The sequence below is a fragment of the Andrographis paniculata genome, unplaced genomic scaffold, assembly GCF_009805555.1.
Source record: "Andrographis paniculata isolate CXL003 unplaced genomic scaffold, ASM980555v1 Contig45END, whole genome shotgun sequence".
In the NCBI taxonomy this organism is placed as follows: domain Eukaryota; kingdom Viridiplantae; phylum Streptophyta; class Magnoliopsida; order Lamiales; family Acanthaceae; genus Andrographis; species Andrographis paniculata.
Window position 1 is genome coordinate 3,012,841 of NW_026137579.1, and position 23,381 is coordinate 3,036,221.

The 23,381-nt window shown below is 39.6% G+C and overlaps 3 protein-coding genes across 7 annotated transcripts; all 3 read left to right on the forward strand.

The window, feature by feature from the left end:
• The first annotated feature begins 8,244 nt into the window (after nucleotides 1-8,244).
• LOC127252275 (leucine-rich repeat receptor-like protein kinase PXC1) lies at nucleotides 8,245-10,666 on the forward strand. Its single transcript, XM_051276397.1, has 2 exons — nucleotides 8,245-9,642; nucleotides 9,720-10,666. Exons 1-2 carry the CDS (start codon nucleotides 8,262-8,264, stop codon nucleotides 10,394-10,396), a joined length of 2,058 nt encoding a protein of 685 aa, XP_051132354.1. The 5' UTR covers nucleotides 8,245-8,261; the 3' UTR covers nucleotides 10,397-10,666.
• Nucleotides 10,667-11,945: 1,279 nt separating this feature from the next.
• LOC127251755 (pyruvate kinase 1, cytosolic) lies at nucleotides 11,946-17,607 on the forward strand. Its single transcript, XM_051275606.1, has 16 exons — nucleotides 11,946-12,241; nucleotides 12,395-12,491; nucleotides 12,596-12,693; nucleotides 12,945-13,100; nucleotides 13,688-13,765; nucleotides 14,035-14,166; nucleotides 14,672-14,752; nucleotides 14,870-14,941; nucleotides 15,071-15,160; nucleotides 15,480-15,624; nucleotides 15,729-15,817; nucleotides 16,145-16,240; nucleotides 16,355-16,422; nucleotides 16,531-16,630; nucleotides 17,018-17,077; nucleotides 17,187-17,607. The coding sequence occupies exons 1-16, from the start codon at nucleotides 12,173-12,175 to the stop codon at nucleotides 17,337-17,339; spliced, it is 1,584 nt and encodes a 527-aa protein (XP_051131563.1). The 5' UTR covers nucleotides 11,946-12,172; the 3' UTR covers nucleotides 17,340-17,607.
• Nucleotides 17,483-23,349, forward strand: LOC127251756 (homeobox-leucine zipper protein ATHB-22-like). 5 transcript variants are annotated; one of them, XM_051275609.1, is made up of 6 exons: nucleotides 17,495-17,630; nucleotides 17,716-17,882; nucleotides 21,107-21,239; nucleotides 21,720-22,078; nucleotides 22,776-23,101; nucleotides 23,174-23,349. In XM_051275609.1, exons 1-5 carry the CDS (start codon nucleotides 17,612-17,614, stop codon nucleotides 23,055-23,057), a joined length of 960 nt encoding a protein of 319 aa, XP_051131566.1. In that variant the 5' UTR covers nucleotides 17,495-17,611; the 3' UTR covers nucleotides 23,058-23,101; nucleotides 23,174-23,349. The 5 variants fall into 5 exon arrangements, with proteins under 5 accessions (XP_051131568.1, XP_051131567.1, XP_051131566.1 ...); XM_051275611.1 differs by having other exon boundaries at nucleotides 17,483-17,630; nucleotides 17,739-17,882; nucleotides 22,776-23,349; XM_051275610.1 differs by having other exon boundaries at nucleotides 17,487-17,630; nucleotides 17,725-17,882; nucleotides 22,776-23,348.
• The last annotated feature ends 32 nt before the right edge of the window (nucleotides 23,350-23,381 follow it).

Genomic DNA, 23,381 nt, shown 5'->3' on the forward strand with positions numbered 1-23,381 from the left:
AAGAAGTGATAGACTTCGTTTTGCACCAAATTATTTACAGATATGGTATTCCTCAGTCTATAACAACCGACCAAGGCTTGGTCTTTACAGGGGAAAGGTTCTCTAATTTCTTGGCAGAATTCGGTGTTCGGTTACATCATTCTTCACCTTATTATCCCCAAGCCAATGGACAGGCGGAAGCAGCAAATAAGATTATCATTGGGATTATAAAGAAGATGATTGAAGGGAACCCAAGAAAGTGGCATTTGTTATTGTCTCAGGCTTTATGGGCACATAGAAATACCAGAAATACGGCCACAGGGTTCTCACCGTACCAACTTACGTTTGGCCAAGATGCTGTTTTACCAGCCGAAATTCGAGTATCATCCGGCCGAACAGAATTTACTGATAGTAATCTTACAAAGGAATACCAACAACTTATGTTGCAGCAGTTAGAAGATTTGGATGTTAACCGTCTCCATGCAGTAGATCGAAGTGTGAAACAGAGTGAAATCAGAGCAAGGAGTTACGGAAAGAAAGTTCTTCACAGGACATTCCAAAAAGGAGACCTAGTCTGGAAGACCATTCTTCCTACATATAAGAAAACTGATCAATTGGGAAAGTGGTCACCGAATTGGGAAGGACCATACATTGTTCAAAAAGATATTGGAAATGGCGCGTTCATTATTGTAAATCATGAAGGTAGAAGAGTACATGATTGTATTAATGCTAAATATCTGAAGAGGTATTATCCTGCCTTTTCAGATAACAAAACTGCCTGAAACCACATATTATTCAGAACCCATTTATGGGGGTTCGAACCTACTGGAAGGTTCATTTCTGTTAGTCATCGTGTAGTTGTGAGAAATTTTCTGTCTCTGAATCAGACTTTTCATCCCAGTGAGTGGATATTAGCTCTGGTTCTTCTTCAATAAGATCTTCCAAATCTGGTCGGTACCTTTCCCATTGGCTTTGCATTTCATCTAAATCTTGATGGGTACGTGCTTGCATGTCCGTTAGGGCTTGATGTTCACGATCAACAATGGTACGCAATCTTGAGAAGACTTTTCGTTGATTGGAAAATATGTTATCCCAACCAAGGTCTGGAAGTATGGTTGCTGCATGATTTTCAATCATTTCCATGTGATGATGGAGATCAGGGATGCGGCTGAGGATGTCCCGAAGAGGTTCATACCCCTCAATGACTTTTTCCATCAGGCGGATGACGCGATGAATAGTTCTTCTACCTCGTTGGGAGAATCGGAATTTGAAGTCTAGTTGCTTGAGTATATATAACAAGTCTTCTGCATGGCCTCCAATAGGGTGATTACCTACAAAGAAGGGTTGAAGAACACCCTCCCAGTTGCTTGATGGAACATGAGGTCGGTCATTCGCCATGTTTGTTCACACTTTCAGTGTTTTGATTTTTAAAATATGCCTGGGAATATGTTTCTTAAAATGTGAGAAACAGTGTGCTTTTAAAGAAGGAGTTTGGGTCGTTTCCTATAAAGCTGGGAATTGAAAGGTGATCCTTGTTTTGAGAGAAGAAAGAAAAGATGGATTACTAAGTCAGTTGTTGTTACAAAGGGGGAAATATTACAACAGTGCCCCTAGGGCAGTTTTTATTTGTGTCCATTTGTTTTCATCCCTGGATAGCCTTCTGGTATTGGCAGCCGTCTGATATCTTCTGATGAATTGGGATCGGGCTTGGGTTTTCAGCTCTTGATCCAATTCAGCCTCATTTTTGGTATACTTCTCAAGCAGATGCTGTTCATTGGTAATTTGCTTATCCAGGGTAGACTGTTCTTTCCTCAGCTCCCGCAATTCTGCCTCCTTTTTCTGAATGGCATCATCAACCAGAGCTTTCGTGCTAAGGAGACCATCCAGTCTTCCAGTAGTATGCTGAAGGGATTCTCGAGTCTTGGCCAAAGAATTCTCCAGCGTTGTTTGATCGAAGTCGGGCTGGGGGGTTTCGGCTGACAGAAGGCCAATGACTACCACTTCAGTTTTGAGCTCTGTAAGTCTTTCCATCAGCCGATGCAGAATGGGGACGGCTGGTGATTCCGTTGGAGTGTAAAAAAGAAGGCCACCAACCGTCTGAATGAGTTTGTCCAATAAGTCGGATCTCAATTCTGACAGGGGATGGTTAATGGCCTCAGTGAATATGGTTCGGGCCTCCGCCGGAACCGGAACAGTCGATAGGACAGCTAAGTCCGAAGGCCCCTGCAAGTCCGACATTGTCAATAAGTATTTCAAGGGAGGTGCAAATTTATTCAGATAAGATATGTGTTACCTCTGGGCGGACTGCTGTCAGTGAGGGGGGCAGCAATGAGGTCGGTCGAGTAGGGCAGACAGCTGGTATAACAGCAGCCGACTCGTCGGCTGCTGCAAATGGTCGCTGAGGTGCCGACCTGGGTCCCTATGGAACGTGGTATATAAAACAGTTAGGGTTTTCTGAGGGAAACATTGTGGCATGAATTGGTGTAATCTTACCAAATTTACAGAAGTCTCCGAATCGGATGAAGAAACTTCTTCCATTTCTGGAGGTTGGGCTGCCACAGGTGGTTCTTCTGCCTGCCACTCGATTGCTAGAGGAAGTGCCGCTGCTGGCTGGGCGGCTGCAGGTTGGGCGGCTGCTTCTAGAGCCGCTGCAACCGGGATCTCTGGGGCACCTTCGATTTCGGGATCAGCAACATCAAGGATGTCGTTTTGAGGGTCAGCTTCGGCGAGGGCAGTTGGTCTTTCCTTCGAAATGGATGAGTCTGATGCCATGTATGGCGGGCGACCCATCTGGGAAGTAGTCCCCTCGCTGTCTGAAGAGACCCCTGCTGCTGATGCGATGGGTGAAGGTGTCTGTGAAAAATCATGGAAATGTTGGTTGTTAACTATATCAAGGTTGATCATTAGAATCCTAAGTATTGCTGATGAGAGAACTTACTGGTTCTCTAGGCACTACTGGTAAAGATTGCCTCCTGGTCGGGTGCCTGGCCCGACCGCTCCTTGGTGCAGGAGGAAGAGTTTGCCTCCTCGTCGGGTCCTCCGCCCGACTGCTCATTGGCAGATTGGTCTGGACCAAAGGCCCGGTTGAATGGTCGGCTGGGGCTGGCGTCGGTTGTGTGGTCGGTGCTGCCAAGGTCGGTTCTGATGAATGATATGTGAAATCAAAGTTAAGATATAGTGAATTGGTTCACGGTTTTAAGAAAAATTACCTATTCGGGGTCGGATCCTTGCTGATGTTTTAGTAGTTCCAAGGTCCGCTGGAGCTTGCTGGTCGGTCCTAGAGGTCGGGGGTGTTGGCAGCTGGGACGCTTTCCTTTTTCGCGTTGGAGCACTAGACCCGATCCCCGGGGCGGCTGTTTGTTGTTGAGTGCTAGTATGTCTAGCCGCCCCTAGAACCAATCCTTGGGGGGGAAGGAGTATGTTCAGCAACCGACCCTCATCAGGGGAGATCAGGGGCCATACAACCGACCACCATTCATTGAATGTTTCTACAGTCTCAGGGTTGGAGCGGAAGGGAATATAAGAATTGGAAGTTATATACGTGGTGAGCTGGGAGATATAAGAAGGGATTGAATTCGGTAGAACTCGTCGGTCAGGGCTTTGAAAAATTATTTGCGGACATGCGACGGGTCCAGGGATACCTTGGCAACAGCCGAACTGGCGCGCCATGAATTGAGGTTCATAATTAAAAGTGTAAAAGGTTTTCTGCCCCTTTTTATCAAGTTTTTTGCTACTAAAAAGAGACCTGGGTTTGAGGGCAACGTCCCAGGCAAAAGGATAAGTGGAATGAGGACAAGGCTCATGAGTCGGAAGCGGATTTGGTACTGGAAAAGGCCAAAAATGGTCGGGAGCATAACCCGCATATTTTTTATACATAGAAAATCGAGAGTTACTGCGGGTATCTGTTAAAATGGCAGTTATTATTGGATCGGACGATTGGAGTTTATTGCGTCCTGAGCAGAATCGGTTGAGGACTAATCCTAAATGTTTTTCAGATGTTGGCATAGTGGGCGGAGATCCTAAGTTAAACGCGTTGGGGAAATAAAGACGGAACCAAAGTTCTAAAAACCAAAAAGGACCCGACGCGGCAGTGTCTAATTTCCTATTATCGTTATCTGTTAAACGAAGGCTAACCCTGGTGAGTCCTTCGAACAGATTGGCTAAAAATAGGGTGCCAAGGGAGAAGAACCGACCTGACGCAATATGAATGGCCAGGTCGAGGTGAGAAGGAAGAACACTTTTGGAAGGAGAAACAATGATGTACCTACAAAGCCAGAATAGAATAAAGGCAGTATGCTCCCGGTCGGTTACAGGAGTCCCTGGGGCCCCTTGCTGGTCAGTTGCGAACTTTGTCCAACCCCATTCCTTCACACCTTGTAAAGACCATCCCGGATGGTCTTCTGGTGGCTCCTGCCCATCTAGGGCTCCCATTACAGGGTCTTCACCCACGACTGGGAGATGTGCGATCATGGCCACGTCCATAAGGGTTGGGCCAAAGGGGGCCGAGGGCAAAAGGAAAGTCCCATTTTCCGCATTCCAGAAGGCGGACATGGCCAACAGCACCTTCTCATGCAGGTTGATAGGCATGGTAGACAGTAGTATTGCTTGGTCGATCTTTTGGGATCGCCATTGGGTCTGGAAGTGTTCTGCTACTCGTCGATACCAAGCACGATACAGATCTTTTGGGTCTGTGAGATGGGTCTTGATGCTGTCTCGGATGCGAACTGCTTGGTAGTTGGGATTGTTGATAGCCAAGGCGTTGCGAGATTCCAAAACTTCCCTCATCCGATTTGAATCTTCAGGAGTAGTGCAATATGGACGGATCGTCGGAGTTAGTACTTTCGAGGCTGAAAATGGACCTTCTGGAAGGGTTCCGTCGAAAGGAAGGGCAGGAATGTATTGATTCGCCATAGTTAGAATGTTTTGGGATTGTGATTCACACAGGCTCGTATTGCGAAGAAGGAATAAACCAGGAGTGTTGCAGTAACTGGTGTAGTTGCTAAGGGAGTTTTTCAAGAAGGTAGTGCTTTATGAACTTCCAAACATTTATTGGCGTTTGAAAGTCCCTTGGCGGCGGGCAAGTTGTTACGCACGAAATTTAGAATTAGGTTAAAAGCCCAAGGTAAAACGAGGAATGGGCCTGGCAATAGGGTTGATTGAACTGGCTGAAGGACACCGTGAGGAAATCAAGGAAAATAAATTTATTTATTTATTTCTAAGGAAAATTCAGGACGGAAGGACCTCAGGTCGGTAGGTCCTCAGGACGGAAAGACCTCAGGACGGAAGGTTTTTAGGTCGGTAGGTCCTCAGGACGGAAGGTTCTCAGGTCGGTAGGTCCTCAGGACGGAAGGACTTCAAGTCGGAAGGTCTTCCGGTCGGGAGGTCCGCAAGACGGAGAGACCTCAAGTCGGACGGTCTTCAGGTCGGGAGATCCGCAAGACGGAAAGACCTCAAGTCGGAAGGTCTTCCGGTCGGGAGGTCCGCAAGACGGAGAGACCTCAAGTCGGAAGGTCTTCGGGTCGGGAGGTCCGCAAGACGGAAAGACCTCAAGTCGGAAGGTCTTCAGGTCGGGAGGTCCGCAAGACGGAAAGACCTCAAGTCGGAAGGTCTTCAGGTCGGGAGATCCGCAAGACGGAAAGACCTCAAGTCGGAAGGTCTTCCGGTCGGGAGGTCCGCAAGACGGAGAGACCTTAAGTCGGAGGGTCTTCAGGTCGGGAGGTCTTCGAGACGGAAAAGTTGTCGAGATAGGATATCCGCAGGTCGGGTAAACTGTAGGTCGGATAGAAGGCGGAGTCGGACAAACGCGGAGGCCTTTGATCAAAGACAGGGGGCGGTTGATATGGAGGTCGGCCCAAGTGGGGTCGGGCGAAGAAGTAGGTCGGACGAAGGACGAAGTCGGGCCAAAAGAGCGGAAGGTTTGTGGTCGGCTCAAGGAGCGAAATATAGGGAATTTTGGTCTGCTGGGGACACGTGTCAGCATGAGAAAGGTTGGAAGACGGTTGAGAAGGAGACGTTGTAACCGTTCGGGTGGCGGTTTTCAGTACGGTTTCCCAGGGAATATTTAAGGATTTGAATCATCGTTTGGCGAGGTATCTTCAATCAACTTCAACAAAGCAAAGTCAGATTTGGGGATCACCACTTTAAATTTCAGTATTTTATTTTCCAGTTTATTTTCTGTACCGTACAGTGTTTAGAGATTCCTAATCTCAGGCACTAATTAATCAAGTTTAAGGATATTTTCTATATCTTTGAATTTTACTTTATTTTTGTTGAAAAATTACATCAACAATATGTATCTCCTAATTAACTGAACCTATATCTCTATAATTAACGATACTGCTCCATGTTAAGGATTGTTAGCATTTATTTTTTAGTTAAATTGGACGGGTTTGAAAATTAACTTAAATTATCTTATGAAATTTTAAGATATTTTTAATAATCATTATATGTTTTTAATATTTACTTGCTCAAACTCAACTCAACTCAAACTCGAGTTGGGCTCGCAAATTCAAACTCAAATTTGAGTGTGGGTTTAATTTAAAAAATAATTTTTAATAAACAAATTAAATATATTTTATATTTACTTGCACCTTATTTAATAAAATGTTTAAATTTTATCAATAAATATTAATTTTAACATAAAAAATTATATATGTTATATTAACCGTATAAAATGATACAAATATATTATCATTGATGATCTCAATTAAACTTCTTGCTAGCCTAATCGAGCCGAGCTCAACACTTTTATAGAAATAATAATTTTCGAGTTTGAGCTTGTCACGTCTATCTCTATGTATAAGGACGATAAAATTGAAATGTTAGTTAACCAATCAAGTCAAAATTAATTTGGCCGAACTACCTAATTTATTTAGCAACTTTACCTAGTTAGTTCAATTCTATTTTCAAAAAGTAACGACTATGGTTTACATACTATTTGTGTCCCATTGATTAAAATAATTCCTTCTCAAAATATTAACATGGATATGTATTTTTTAATTAATTAAAAAATGGGAACTTGTTTTTATGACAATTTAAAAGAAAAGTGAAATTTGGATACACATTTTAATGTAAGTGTATCTTTTCTTAAAATTTGTTTTTTTTTTATATTAATTTTTTAAAAAAATTTATGAAAAAAATGAAAATATTTCTTAATGATAATAATAATAATAATAATAATAATAATAAAAAGTGAAAATAAAATTGTATGCGCGAAGAGTATTAATTTTGACATAAATTGCAATGAAAAGAAATTGATGAAGGTGGATGGGTGTCATATATTATGCATGGGTGCAAGAATCTTAAACCAACTGTTTTGTCAGTTTGACTGCACGGTTAATGTTATGGCCCATCAGCTGTTGCTGTTGCTCAAGAACCAAAGCTGCCAGCCTCCCTGTCATTCTCTATTAATTCATACTGTTCTGTTCATCATATGTTATTACACACACACACACAACTAGTTAGTGTAGCCTCGAGTAGTTGAATTTATTGTCGGTGGATGTTACAGCAATTGCATGTTAACCTGTACGTGTTGGATTGCCCAAACACTGCTTTGCTTCAATCTCACTCAAACCAACCTTATTGCCTCTGTCAAAAAAACATTTCAATAAAGGAAAAGAAAGCGAAACTTCAATACTGACTTTGTACTTTTTACAATTCCCCTCGAAAAATAGAAAACAGAACAAAGCACAGCACAGAGATAATATTGATAGAAGTTATTGGATAAGAAACAAATAAATAAAATGAACAAGAAAGCTATGTCTAAATTATCAATCAATGCTCAAGTCAAATTAATTATTTTAATTGACTGATGAGTGCGAGATGATCGACACCGTTGGTCAACGCTACGGACGGTGAGGATTGATCCAAGAATGTTGTAGAATTCTTGAAGGCTGTGCTGTTTTGTTGTAATTAAAAGCACAAAAAAGGCTGTCTCCTTGCCATCATATTCATTGTTATTCCATCCCACTTTTCCTTTGCACAAAACATACACTTTTTGAGTGATTTCTCCATTTTCTGTCATGGAGAACAGCTTAGAGGCATGCTATCATAATGCCCTCACCCCACCCCCTCTTTAATCATTCATTCCCACACTAAATTAATTCATTAGTTAATATTAATCATGGTTTTATAAAAAGAAAACCCACCTTTGTAATCATTCTAATTTGGCATTCATTAGTACAAATCATAACCCACTTTTGCTGGTCTTGTTTTCTTTTAAAGATGTCTTTTTTTTTTTTTCAAATAAGGGTTCCTAGTAGGAGTATTTATTTATTTATCCCATGCACACAATTGCCGCTCTATTCTTACAAATGGAACTCTTCTTCTTCTCAATTTTCTTATTCTTTTTCCTCCCGGCGCCGGTTGCTGCGGCGGAGGCGGGTAATGACACGGCGGCGCTCTCTCTGTTTCGCTCCCAGACCGATCCGCACGCCACGCTTCTCTCAAATTGGACAACCACCGCGGCGCTCTCCGACGCATGCGCCGCCAATTGGGTCGGTGTTAACTGCACCAACGGCCGTGTAACCGCCGTCACGCTGCCGTTCCTCAACCTCCGCGGCCCCGTCGACGCGCTAGCCTCGCTCGACCAGCTCCGCCTCCTCGACCTCCGCGGCAACCGCCTGAACGGCACACTCGTGCCCATTGCACAATGTCTGAACTTGAAGCTCGTTTACCTATCGGAAAACGACTTTTCCGGCGACATACCGACCGAATTGGCCGCCCTCCACCGCCTGCTCCGCCTCGATCTGTCGAACAACAACCTCCGTGGCGAAATTCCGACTCAGCTCTCCAATCTTACTCGGTTAATGACACTCCACCTCCAGAATAACGAGCTCACCGGGACAATCCCCAAATTTCTTGATTCGTTTCAGCAGCTAAAGGAATTGAATTTTTCTAACAACGAGCTGTATGGGAAGGTGTCGAAGAGCTTAATATCCCGATTTGGGGAGTCCAGTTTTTCCGGCAACGAAGGCCTCTGCGGGAACGGCCCTTTCCCCAAATGTTCCTACACCGGAAAGCCGCCATCGTCGGCGTCGGAAACCGTGCCGTCAAACCCCAGCTCCTTGCCGGCGACAACTCCGGCTACAATCGAAGATCCATCAAACAAGCATCACAAGAAACTGAGCAACGGAGCCATTGTCGCTGTAGCAGTGGCGAATTCAGTTCTATTACTAGTGATCGCCTCCTTCGCCGTCGCCTATTGCTGCGGGAAGTACTCCAAGGACACAAGTTCCATGGCGGACAGCGAGGGCGGGAAAAGGAGGAGCAGCAGCTACTCGAGCGAGAAGCGAGTGTACGCCAACAATGGCGGTGCAGAAAGCGATGGCACCAATGCCACCGATAAGAGCAAGCTCGTGTTTTTCGACAGGAAAAACCAGTTTGAGCTGGAGGATCTTCTCCGAGCTTCAGCCGAGATGCTTGGGAAAGGCAGCCTGGGGACAGTGTACAAGGCTGTTCTTGACGACGGATGTACAGTGGCAGTGAAAAGGCTGAAAGATTCAAATCCTTGTGCCAGGACAGAGTTCGAGCAGTACATGGACGTGATCGGGAAGCTCCGGCATCCAAATGTGGTCAGATTCAGAGCTTATTACTATGCAAGAGAAGAGAAATTGCTCGTTTACGATTATATGCCTAATGGCAGCCTGCATTCACTTCTTCATGGTAAGATAAAATTAAAAAAGGTTACTTTTTTCTAACAATGTGCAAAGATCTATGAATTGGAAATTGATTTCTGACAGGGAACCGAGGATCGGGTCGAATTCCGTTGGATTGGACAACGCGGATTGGATTGGTTCTAGGGGCTGCTCGGGGGCTGGAAAGAATCCACCATGAGTACGCAGCTTCAAGAATCCCTCATGGCAATATCAAGTCATCGAATGTTCTTCTAGACAAGAATGGAATGGCTTGCATTTCTGATTTCGGGTTGTCGTTGCTCTTGAACCCAGTCCACGCCGTGGCCCGATTGGGAGGCTACAAGGCGCCGGAGCAGATCGAAACGAAGAGGCTGTCGCAAATGGCGGATGTTTACAGCTTCGGCGTTCTTCTTCTTGAGGTGCTGACAGGCAGGGCTCCTTCGGAGCATCGATCGCCCGGTCGGCGTGCTTCGAAAGACGAGGACAACGAAGTGTCGATGGACTTGCCGAAATGGGTTCAGTCAGTGGTGCGGGACGAGTGGACTGCCGAAGTTTTCGATAAAGAATTGTTGAGGTACAAGAACATCGAGGAGGAGTTGGTGTCGACGCTCCACGTAGCGATGGCCTGCGTGGCTGCGCAGGCGGAGAAGAGGCCTACGATGGCGGAAGTGGTGAAGATGATCGAGGAGATACGGGTGGAGCAGTCGCCGCTTGGGGAGGATTACGACGAGTCGCGTAATTCGCTCTCGCCGTCGCTGGCCACCACGGAGGAGGCTTTCTGATGGATGAGTTTGTTCATCCACTTGTTTTTTTGGAATGCAGTTTGTGCGTCAATTGTGTTGAGAAGATGATATGTGTTAATTGTTTGTTATTCTTGCACTACTACTGACTAACTAGTAAGCAAGTGTAGTTTGAGGGATTCATCGATTCCTATTATGTTCCTTTCGTTCCATCATCAGTTTTATTTTGTCATTGCAGTAGTTTTGTGGGAATTGGCCTGTCTTCAAATTCTAAATTTGCATGGACAAATTGACATATGTAAATAGTCTTTCCTCCTCGGATTCTGCTTGTCCGCGTGCATATGTATGCAATGCTTGCACAATAATGTTGTTGGAGAGTCCACGACACTTACTTAAGTCAACCACGCCAACCCTACCCTATTTTAGAGGGACCCACACATTATCAATCAATATTAAAAATTGGGCACGCCGAAAGTGGGCCCCCGCCATTCTAAACGAAGCTTAGGACGCAAATTTTAAATTAAGTTTGATTAATTGTATTAGTACTATGATCAATGTAATTGAACTTTCTAATTAATAGTATAAATTAAATGCCGGGCAACGAAGAGAAAAAAGAAAAGTCATGCGGAGAAAAGTATGACTGCCAATGATATTAATAATCTAACGGTTTGTTTGTTTGAGAATTGGATTTATACTATTCATCTAATTTTATTTTTTTTAAAATATAAAATTAAACAACTATTTTTCATTTTTTATATTATACTAAAAATTAATTTTTCATCAAAAAAATCACATCAATACCTATTTATATCACATCGTACAATTATTCAAATTTAAAATTTTTAATATTCAAATTCCAACTCAAAATTCAAACATCGAACAAATAACATTGTAAAATGTAAATATATTTATATATTTAATTTTTTGTAACATTGCGTGACGCCTTGATTGGATTTTGAGGGACGGTTTGTTCATAGTATTGAATGTTTTCTTTTTTATAAAATGGAATAGAGAGAGGGAAGTTTACTTGATCATTTAGAGTTTGTTTGTTTGGTGAATTTTTCTTCAAATATATTATTCATTTTTTTTTAATACTAAATTAAAAATTTATTTTTTAATTTTTTATATTATACTAAAAATTAATTTTATATTAAAAATATCACATCATCAGTACCTATTTATATCACATCGTATAACTATTTAAATTCAAAATTTTTATTATTCACTCAAAATTCAAATTCCCGAATTTAATTGCAGATAGGTTTTGGCCACTTTGTGATTAATATTGAGCATATATTTCTAATTTCCCACAATTGAGTTTGCCCACACGCGCTATGACGCGTGGCACACACTTCATGGGATATGCCATATTCCGGTCCTTAACCTATTTTTCCTTTATAAAGCTATCTATAAGGAAAATTTCATTAATTATTTTATTTTGTTAGTAGTTTGCATAGAACTTTTGTAAGTTTTAAAAATTTTAAAAATAATTTTATTGAGATATTTTATATATATATAAAAAAAATATTTAAATTATAGTAATACATATATTTTTAAAATTTTTTTTTTTAAATGATGAATAAAAATCTCCACACATGAACTGATGAAAGTCGTGGAAAACAGTCGAGAGAGGAAACAAATCCTTCCCTATATTCTTGCGCTCGGAAAGTGGTTTTACTCTGACCCTCGCTTTGGCTTTGGCTTTGGCTTTTCGTCTCTGTGAAGGCCAAAGAGCAACGCAACGAGGAGAGTTTCTAGTTTCTACCATTCGATTTCATCCCGGACGAGGAGTCAGTCGGAATCTGTAATCACTTGACAATGCATTCCAGTCATCTTCTACTCGAGGAACCGATCAGGATGGCAACCATTCTGGAGCCATCCAAAGCGGTGGGTTTTTTTGTTTATTGCTTCGCCTTTTTCTTTTAAGATTTTTATGCTGTGCTAGGGTTTTTGCGACTTGCTTCTCTGTTCGTATGATAGTTATTGTATTTGCACTAGTGTTTTGTGCTCCGATGAGTAATCTTGTGTGATCGGATGCAGAGTTTCTTCCCGGCGATGACGAAGATCGTCGGCACGTTGGGCCCGCGTTCTCGATCTGCTGAAGTTATTTCTTCTTGTTTAAAGGCTGGACTATCTGGTAAGTGGTGTCTCGTATTTTTCTCTGTATTTCGTAATTTTTTGGTTATTCCCTCTCTCGATTTTTATTTATGTATTTATTAATTTATATTATTAACCCTGCAGTGGCAAGATTTGATTTTTCATGGGGCGATGCCGAGTATCATCAGGCAACTCTGGAGAATTTGAAGGCTGCTGTTAAGAGCTCTAAGAAACTTTGTGCTGTATGTGTTTCACTGGATTCTTTCGTAGTGAACTTGTGAATTTCCCGTTTATTGTTAATGATTATCATGAGGTCCATTTTCCTTAACAGCGTTGCAAAATTAGGGGTTAATGTTATGTTTGGAAAGTGAAGTGTTGCTCTTCCAACAATGTTTTGGAAATCGACTTTTTTTGTCTGTATAAACGAACAACGTGGTCTATGAATTTGTTTCTTTGTTTCTTTCTTCTTATTTTTTAGTTTCTGTTCTTGTAGGTCATGCTGGATACGGTGGGCCCTGAGTTACAGGTGGTTAATAAAAGCGAGAAGGCAATTACTCTCAAGGCCGATGACAATGTAACTCTGACACCTGACCAAGGTCAAGAAGCTTCTTCTGAAGTTTTGCCTATCAACTTTGCTGGACTCGCCAAGGTTTATACATACATAGCCATATTTTTTTCATGGTTTTCTTGAGATAAAATATTAATACTGGAATTGACCTCTATATAAACTACTTAATGAGTGTATATGGTAGTGGATAGTGATAATTTTTAAGACGCATGAGGATTCAATTTTATCTTGGAAGTTGTGAATTTAACCAAAGTATTCACAAAGAGACTTGATTCAAATTGTTCACTCAGAGGAGGAGTGCCTCATTCAAAGGAAGTATCTAGACTCAGAAAATGCTTGGATGTCTTTTCTCGTCTTAACAAATATTGAAAAACACATTCGATTTATGAGTACTCTACTGCATTATATGTTCTTGCAATCCCATCTTTCATTCGCATTTAAAGGAATATAACTCTTTAGGACAAATCGTAATTCCAATACTTAAGTGTACCTGTATAATAACAGACTTGATTCATGAATTAGGTGCTGGCATGACATGTTTGCGCACTGACGTACACCAAATCATTCATAAGTATACATGGAGTCAAAATTACCATTTTCAGTGTCTAACAGTGTTCCTGGTAGTTGATACTAGTTAACCTTTCTCATTATATCTGATATACTTGCAGGCAGTGAAGAAAGGAGACACCATATTTATTGGTCAATACCTCTTTACAGGAAGTGAAACTACATCTGTTTGGCTTGAGGTATTCTGAGTCCAACTCCCAAGTGATTCGGTTATTTACTTGTTTCCACTTTATCATTGTGTTTTCATACATATGGTCTTTCTATTTGTTGCATCCATTGAAGCGTATAGTTTTAATATGAAACATCTAGTTACACTCTGTTCCACCTTTCTCTAATATGATTTCAATGATTGAACAACAATACAAAGTTTTCTCTGTTTCCCTTAACATGTGATCAAGTAAGCAGCTTCTTAACCTGTTGTTGCATACTAATCTTTTTGGTTGGGCAGGTAAATGAAGTGAACGGCGATGACATAATTTGTGTAGTCAAGAATTCAGCAACATTGGCTGGATCATTGTTTACATTGCACGCATCACAAGTTCGTATTGATCTGCCCACTCTATCTGAGAAGGATAAGCAGGTGAATATTGGAAACATGCCTCTGTATACTTTGATGGTTCGCTATCTCGTGTCAGTGTGAGGTTGGCTTTTTGACTGACTAGTGGATGCAGTAGTATTAGGTCTACAACCTGGCTTTCACTATTGGTATGTAATAGAAGATATACACATCAGAAAATAACAGAAATTAAACATAATATATATATATATATATATGTATTTTATGTGATTCAGATTTAACCATTGAAGTGATTGAGAGAAACTTATAGTATGGTGAGTTCATGAAGAGAAATTTTTTTAGCAGTAACTTGGTTCTATCTGTATGGTAGCTAAGGACCGGCATAATGCCAGGAAGAACAAACGAAGAAAAATTCTTCCTTTCACTATTCTAGGCCTAATGCATTTTTTCTTCTTAATTGTTGTCTTTATTATTTGTTCTTTGAACCTATCTTGAAACTAATCATCTATGGGTGTATGTTTCACCTGATACATTTATTGCTTATTGTAACGTATCTAGTTTATTTCAGGTAATCAGCTCATGGGGTGTTATAAACAAAATTGATTTTCTTTCATTGTCTTATACACGCCATGCAGAAGATGTTCGTGAGGTACCGTGGGAAAAAGGAGGCATTTTTTTTTAAAAATTTTTTGTTCTTAGTTTATAATATAGATGATGTGCTGTTATTCTTTTCCTAATTGACTTCTTGACGGATTTGTTGATTCAGGCTCGGGAATATCTCTCCAAACTAGGTGATCTAAGTCAGACTCAAATCTTAGCAAAAATTGAAAATGTTGAGGTGAATTTTACAAACCATATGTTATCGTAAATGAATGAAGAAAATAGCTTGGCTGTATGATAGCTTGCAGCTAATAGAGATTGTACAATACTTGACAAGCTTATGTTTTCATTCACTTTCTGCTTGCAGGGGTTAAACCATTTTGATGAGATCCTGCAGGAGGCAGATGGCATCATTCTTTCCCGTGGGAATCTTGGTATTGATTTACCTCCCGAGAAGGTTAGTTGCTATTGTTAGATGTTAGGAGGCAGATGGGATCATTTTTCTTCTTCTTTACACCTTTTTAAAATATTCCAGAATATATTTATTGCCACATGTTAGTTTGAGTGATCAGACTACTAGCACTTGCAGATCACTTTATTTATTTATTATTATTATTATTATGCTTTCTGGTAGTTTGTTATGTAGTAATTGAAAATTTCCCATTTGATGCTTATCAAGTGGTGTCTTTGGTTTGCAATAGTTTGATTATCTGAATTTCTTAATGTTCATAATTTGATTATTTAGAATCATATTTAGTGATTCTCTTTGGTTGCAGGTGTTCTTGTTTCAAAAATCTGCTGTTTACAAGTGTAACATGGCTGGTAAGCCAGCTGTGGTTACTCGTGTTGTTGATAGCATGACCGACAATCTCAGACCAACTCGTGCGGAGGCAACTGATGTTGCTAATGCTGTTTTAGATGGTAAATATATATACATATATGTTCTCCCATCATAAATTGCATGTGATCATTGAAGGCTATCTGTGAGCTCAAACCTGTGATATACATCTATATATGCATTTCAGGATGCGATGCAATTCTTCTTGGAGCTGAGACATTACGAGGATTATACCCTGTTGAAACTATTTCTACAGTTGGCAAAATTTGTGCTGAGGTAAGAATACATTAGCAGTTGTCATCCAAGAGGTGGAGACATTCTTGTTAGTTTTTTATAGGCTGTGTTAAAGTTTCAAAATTTGTGAATTTCCATATGCTATATGCTTTTAATGAATTGTGGACTAGGTTATTAATATGTGTGACCTTTATTTTTGTGGCATGACGTTGATCTTTGACACCTTATGGGAATGTCCCTTCTTATAGAAGGGGATATAATACATTAGGAACCCTGTTGGAGTCATTTTTCAAGTGACTATTTAATAAGTTGGCAATTGACAAGTATTGATCGAACAGAACTTCCATACTATATATCATGATTTTGCAGGCCGAGAAGGTTTTCAACCAAGACCAATACTTCAAGAGGACTGTAAAATTTGTTGGTGAACCAATGACCCACTTGGAGTCTATTGCATCATCTGCAGTAAGTAGCATGGGAAGAGAGAAATTGTTGAGGGAAAACATGACTTGATGAAAAGCTTGTGTTCTTATTCAAGCAAATAAATTTAAGCAAGATGTTTGTCCATCTCTTTTTCAGGTTCGGGCTGCCCTGAAAGTGAAGGCATCTGTGATCATATGTTTTACCTCTTCTGGAAGGGCCGCTAGGTAATATAAGAGTCTTATATGCCCTCGTTTCACTGTATTTAGTGTGTTCAATGGCTTTGATTTGTTGATTCTATCCCGATATTTCATTTATTTTCCTGTTAAATTCAGATTGATAGCGAAGTATAGGCCAGCAATGCCTGTTTTGTCAGTTGTGATCCCTCGTCTCAAGTCTAATCAATTGAGATGGAGTTTTAGTGGTGCATTTGAGGTATGCACTTTCCAAATCCATTCTATTTTAAGTTACAACGGTACTATGCATCATACTGGCCAAAAATGCAATTGATGACATCATTGAATTGGCTCATAATAATTCACACCCATTGGCTATAAGCTGAGAATGTAAATGCATGCCTTGATTACATATTGAATGGAATTCCCTGCATAATCTAAAAGTTGGCGTGGAAAGAATATTTGCACGTATTCTGTAATTTATAATCAGTAAATACATATAAAGATCTATTAGATAAGTGAAATTATTTTTCACTGTGTTGTTGTTGCTACACACTTATGCTTTGCTGGGATTCCATATTGATCTTTTAACTCTAGTAAAGCCATTATTCCTAATAAGCTATAATGCATGTTGTCGATACAACAGGCAAGGCAATCACTTATAGTACGCGGCCTCTTCCCACTGCTGGCTGATCCTCGACATCCAGTAAGTTATTTGAAGATCAAATTTCCTAAAATAAAACCTGCTTATTTTCCAGATACTATCTCCGGCTAAGAGAATTTCATATAATTCATTGTCTATCTTTGACTTTCAGGCTGAGTCGACAAATGCAACTAACGAGTCGGTTCTAAGGGTTGCACTTGATCACGGAAAAGCCTCTGGAGTCATCAAGTCACACGATCGAGTTGTGGTGTGCCAGAAGGTAGGGGATGCATCCGTTGTAAAGATCATAGAACTGGAAGACTAAAGTAACAAAACCCCCTACAAGATCAAAGTTTTTCCATGTGACATTTTCTCCAACAGATGGAGCAATAATCGTTTCTTCATTTGGCGAACTGCCTGGAACATAATCGGCTGGTTATTTTTGACACATCTCTAATATGTACTATATATACACATTCCATGTCTTATGAAAGAAACAACACATGGAAGTGAATTGACAATCACCTATTCTGGTTTATGCTTTTGGAAGAATTGACATGACTTTTTATCTATTGAAAGCTGGATTGAACGGAGACGATGATCCCAAACATGAATGGTATATTTAAATTTCAATGTGCAATTAGACATAGACAGCAATAATTCTTGTTATCACATGAATTAATTAATGTTGGTTAACATAGATCTGACAGTGTTTGATGATCAGAAAGAAACAAGAACAGGTGGATTGATGGAGGGAGGGATTCATGGAAGGAAAAGACATCATAAATGCTTGCGAGGCGGGCGAGTCAGTTTGCTGATTTTTATGTATGTCCGATGTGGTTGGGAGTTGGGAGCTAAGTTCCAACAGGTACTCTCCTTCATTTACTAATGTCTGCGTAATTTATGACACAGTCGGTGCTATTCCAACTGCGATTGCGAAACAACAGAGACATCATATATACATTACAACATAGATAGATAGCAGCATCCTTGGTTGAACTACACAGTTATTACAAGGGATGGGTGCCAAGCCAATGTGTACCTATATATATGCTTGCTTCTATATCTATCTATGTATCTATATATATTAGTTAAGAACAACTAATATATATATGATCCTAGACGCCGCGGTGCCCGTTGGTGTTGGTTGTCCACGTCCTTTCTTGATTGCGTGTTTTAATTGAATTTTTTCTACAGCCCATATTCTCTTACAGTAGATTATTTAATGTGATGGATTACTTACATGTTTCATGATGATTTTTGGACAAAGCACTCAAGACATGAACGTTGCAGGAACATGTTTATTAACTATCTCTTCTCTTTCATTGCGGGGGTTGAGGCAGTAATTATTTGTGTGGAGAAATATTTATTATCCCGGACAAAACTCTTAACTCCATTTTTACTCTCCTCTCTATCTCTCTCTCTCTCTATAAATATATATATATATATATATATAGAAAGAGAGAAGTGTGTGTCTCTGTATATTTACAACAAATTGAATATGGAAGAGTGATAATAAATTTGTGAATTAAATTAACGTGCAAATAGGCAGCTGCGTGTAACTGAGATTTGAGGTGGACAATAAAGTGAGGCAAATTTTTATTTTATTTTATTTATTAAATATTGTGGAAATTAAGGGCAACTTTATTTATGGCTTTATCTATATTTGGGTGAAGAGAGGTTTCCTTTACGGCTACCATTTAGAAAATAAAGAAAATATTTCCTCTCCAATCATTACGAATTTGCCAAATTATTTGAACTTTCTTGGTATGGAAATTTCAAAGTTCTACACACACATTCAGGAATCATCAACTTGACCCTAAATTTTGTTAGTTCAATAGGACAACTGGACAATTATTTAATTTGCTATTGAAGCTGCAGAAGAATTGGTTGGCAGAAAAAGTACCCATCCTATTTTACATCTTCGTCTTCATTAATTTTGAAAATTAAAATTCGGGCCCAAATTAACTTTGTCAGATAAATACTCTCTCTAAATTCTGCACTAACTCAACTTTATTAATTGATTCAAAAAAATAAAAGTATTCTCTCAAGATTTATAATGTCATTATCAAGAGATTAGTAACAGTTACTTCCATGAAAAGTTTTTGAAAAATGTTAGGTGAGAGTCAAAGGCAACAAGAGTTTGGTAAATTAAATAATAGGTTTTATAAATTAAATGAGGTGGTTAGTAATATATATATATATATATAAATATATATAGCTTCTAGCTAATTAATTAGTGTGGCACATGCATGAGCTTCACTGGCAAAATCCAAAAGTACAGGGGTTAAGATGCAAATCTCAATAATAATAATAATAATAATAATATATATTTTTTTTGAAAAAGAAAAGTAAAATACAGGAGGTACATAAGATGGATGATGAGTTCTGTATTTGTCATATGGCATCATCTAATTAATGGTTGGGTTTGTTCTTATTGGATCACTGAATTGGAATCAAATTCATTAAATGCCATTGCAGTGAGAGGGAAGGTTGATTCCAGCTTTACTTTAATACAGGCAAACCAAAACTCAAACCATGCATATATATGTATATACATGTAAACCAGGATTCAATTAAACTTTCTTTTTTCTGATCTTGTGCTTTTTTCTTAAAACTTGTCGTTTACTGATACTGCTGAGACCTGCAACTCTATGTGTACTGATCCCATTTTCCATCTTAAGAGGACACCATATCAAACATATATATATATATATATATGCATGCTCACAATAATAATAATAATAAGAAGAAGAATACGATCATAGTGCAGTGCAGAGAAGGGGCCTCCCCTCCTGGGGGCAGCTTCCCAGTGAAAAAGTAGTAGTTAATTTTAGAAATCAATCAGAATATAATGCAGCCGTTAGGATCTACTAGTGTGTGTGTGTGTGTTTGTTTTTATGTAAATTTGATATTTGAGTCTCATGTATTAATCATGATGATATGAAGAATATATATGTATATATATATATATCACAAAGAAACGAGGATGAGGACTGAAGAAGAGAAAAAAAGGGTAAAAAAATAGCAGACGGTGCACGTAAAGGGGGGAACAGGAACAAAGAAAGAAGAACTTCAATTCGATCCTCAGAGAGATGTTAGGTTATTATATATATATATATATGTATGTATATATTGTTGGTGTGATCTTAATTCCTGATGTCCTGATCCGGGGCCTACACTCCAGAGCATTGAGGGATGATGATGGTGTGGGAGTGGGAGTTGGGGTCCCTGGAGCTCGAAATAATAAGGTAGCGTGAGAAAGGGGGAGGCAGAATGTCAGTGGCATATCTAGGGAAGGGGGTTGAGAATCGGGACCAGATGGATCGATCGCGACCTCTACACTGCATATATATATATATATGTATGATATATATATATATGTATATGTAAAATGTATTGTATTTACTCTGTGATCTCATCACTTCTCACCCAACCGACATACACGCAGCACACTCAATCTTAAACACTCTAATAAATAATAAAGACATGTATTCAATATATATATGTATGTATGTATTTATATGTATATGTGTAGTATTAGTGGGAGTGGGAGTGGCAATGGCAATTGGAATGGCATGGTAGCTGGCTGCTGCTACACCAGTATTTATTAGTTGCATCCAAAGTTAGGGGCAGAGAGAGAATTCTAGAGTGAGAGAAAGAGAGACAGAGAGAGAGAGAGATCCCTTCCCTCTTCCCAGCCTTACAAAAGCCACCCTTCCCTTTCCCTGCCTGCCTGCGCCCCCCCACCCCCACACCTTCACCCCCTCTCTATTCATACCTACACACATACATATACATATATATATATGTATGTATTATTCTAACTAAGAAAAGCTGCTTCCAAAAGCCCTTCTTCCTCCATAGTTGTTGTTGTCTTCTGCTTAGCATAGCCTTCACCTTAGCTTGTTTCCAACACACCATTCATTCTGCTTCTGCTGTCATATATATATATATATATATACAGATACATGCATACATAGATATACTTGTATTCGCTATTCAGTACTCATATATCAGAGGATCATCGGAGGAATTGAATTGCAACAATATTATATATATATATATATATCAATTCTCTTGGAAGAAAAGGATCAGGTGGGCAAAGCCACAAAGCTAATCAGCATGGATTGGAATGGGAATTTTAGGGTTCCTTTCGTCTCTCGACCTGCTGAGAATTCCTTAAGCTTTCTCTACAACTACACTTACGATCATCAGTTTTCAGGTACACTTCTCATATCAATCAATCTTTAATTTCCATTTTAAGTTTCAGCAATTATTCTATGATTCCATGATCCCAAATCAAGGGTTTTCGTGAAACCCTAATCAAACAGAAGGAGGTGTAGATAGGTTCCAACTTCTTCAGTAGCATTTTGCTGCTGTGATTTCAGGAAAAAGAACGTCGATCGAATCTAACTGTTAAATTATTTCGATGCTTTTCCAGCAATATAATTAGGTTTCCTCCCGTGGATGTATTTTTTTTTTTTTTCGTTTTGTTTTTTCCTTTGCTGCTGGTCTGACAAACCCGTACTACTATCATCTCCCATGATCATCGATCATCGTCTTTAATCAGATATTTTGTCTTGCATGCCTACTTTCTGATTACCACCACCTGCTTTTTTACTTTTTCTCCAGATACTCTCTCACACTCGTCTCGTATTTAATTTCTTCTACTAAAATTAAAAAAAAAAATTACACTTTGCAGGAGGTTTGGAGATGAAGCAGGCATCGATGCAGACAGCACAGCACACAATGCTGCCAACATCTCTCACAGACAAGAACAACGCCAGTATGAACATGATCTACGGTCAGGATCCCAAGAAGAAAAAGCTCAGCACCGAGCAGTTGGAGTTGCTGGAAAACAGTTTCCAGGAGGAAATCAAGCTGGACCCCGACCGGAAAATGAAGCTGGCTAAGGAACTCGGCCTGCAGCCGCGCCAGATCGCCGTCTGGTTCCAGAACCGCCGGGCACGGTGGAAGGGAAAGCAGCTTGAGCGCTTGTACGAAGCGCTTAAACAGGAGTACGACGCTGTTTCCAGGGAGAAGCAGAAGCTGCAGCAAGAGGTATGTACCTACCGCTTAATTACTTGTACTTTCCTCCACCTTAATCACCACCAGTCTTATCATCAACCCTTGTTCATTAATTTATTGATAATTATTATCGTCATTATTATTATTATTTCAAATTCTAGGTTTTCACTGTGAGGTACGACACAGACATACCATTTATGCTTACATTTAATATTTGCTGGCTATTAAAAAACCTGGAAGCTGTTGGATATGAAAAAAAGCCACTAACTTATTTATGAAACTGGCCTACACAAATATTTATCATCGGGGAGGCCTCTTTTGATGAATCTCTTTCGAACCAAATATATATATATATATATATAATGTAGCCATTTGAAAGCAAATGTCTGCCATAGAAGTTATATCTCTGCCAGGTTCCCCTTACCCTAACATAGAAACAGCAATTTCAATTTTCAATGGCCAAAAGGGAAATCTGCCTACCTGCCTGCCTGCATATATGTTTCAAACTTTCAAATTTTGGCACGATCGAGTTAAGGGAAGGGGAGGGGAGGGGAACACTAACTTCACATGTCGTTTTCGTCCAAAGTTAAAAACCAACACTGCAGCATCTTTTTAGGGTTTTTGTCTGATACATGAATATAATTAGATAATGACCTAATGTGGTAAACATTATAACAAATTCTTTGCGTGACTTTTACTGTTCCTTTATTGTCTGATGGAATTTGATTAGGTCATTGCATTGAGGGCAATACTCAAGGATCAGGTGAGCAAGAAGCAAGTGTTTACTGGGTACACAGAAGTCTCTGGGGAAGAAACAGTGGAGAGCACATCCATTCCAAGCTTGGACAAGACTGATAACAATATCAACAACAATAATAATAATAATCTTAGCAATCAAATTGGGGAGTGCAGCAACTATGTTTTGAACGTGGAAGACTACAATCCAGCTGCCATGATGACTCCCTACAGTTGGGCTGCTGCTGCTGCTGCTTCTATGCCTTCTTGTCCTTGAATCCGATCATGGAAGATGATGATGATTAAATCTGCATGCTAGATGTTTGTATATCTTTAATTAGTTCGTTTAGGGCTTAAATTAACAAACTAAAAGTTACTGCTGTTTGTTTGTAGGTGAAAGCAGCTGTTCAGTGGCAGAGAGTGACGTTATTTATTAAGTTTAAGTTCTTGCTGAGATCTTATAGATAGGGAAAGAGTATGTACTGTTTAATTTCTAGACCCTTTTATTGACTGATAGAGAGTTTCTGATGATATTTTATATTGAACTACTTAATATATTTATCTGCTTGTTTTGTGCTTCGATTTCTTTGATTTTTAGTTT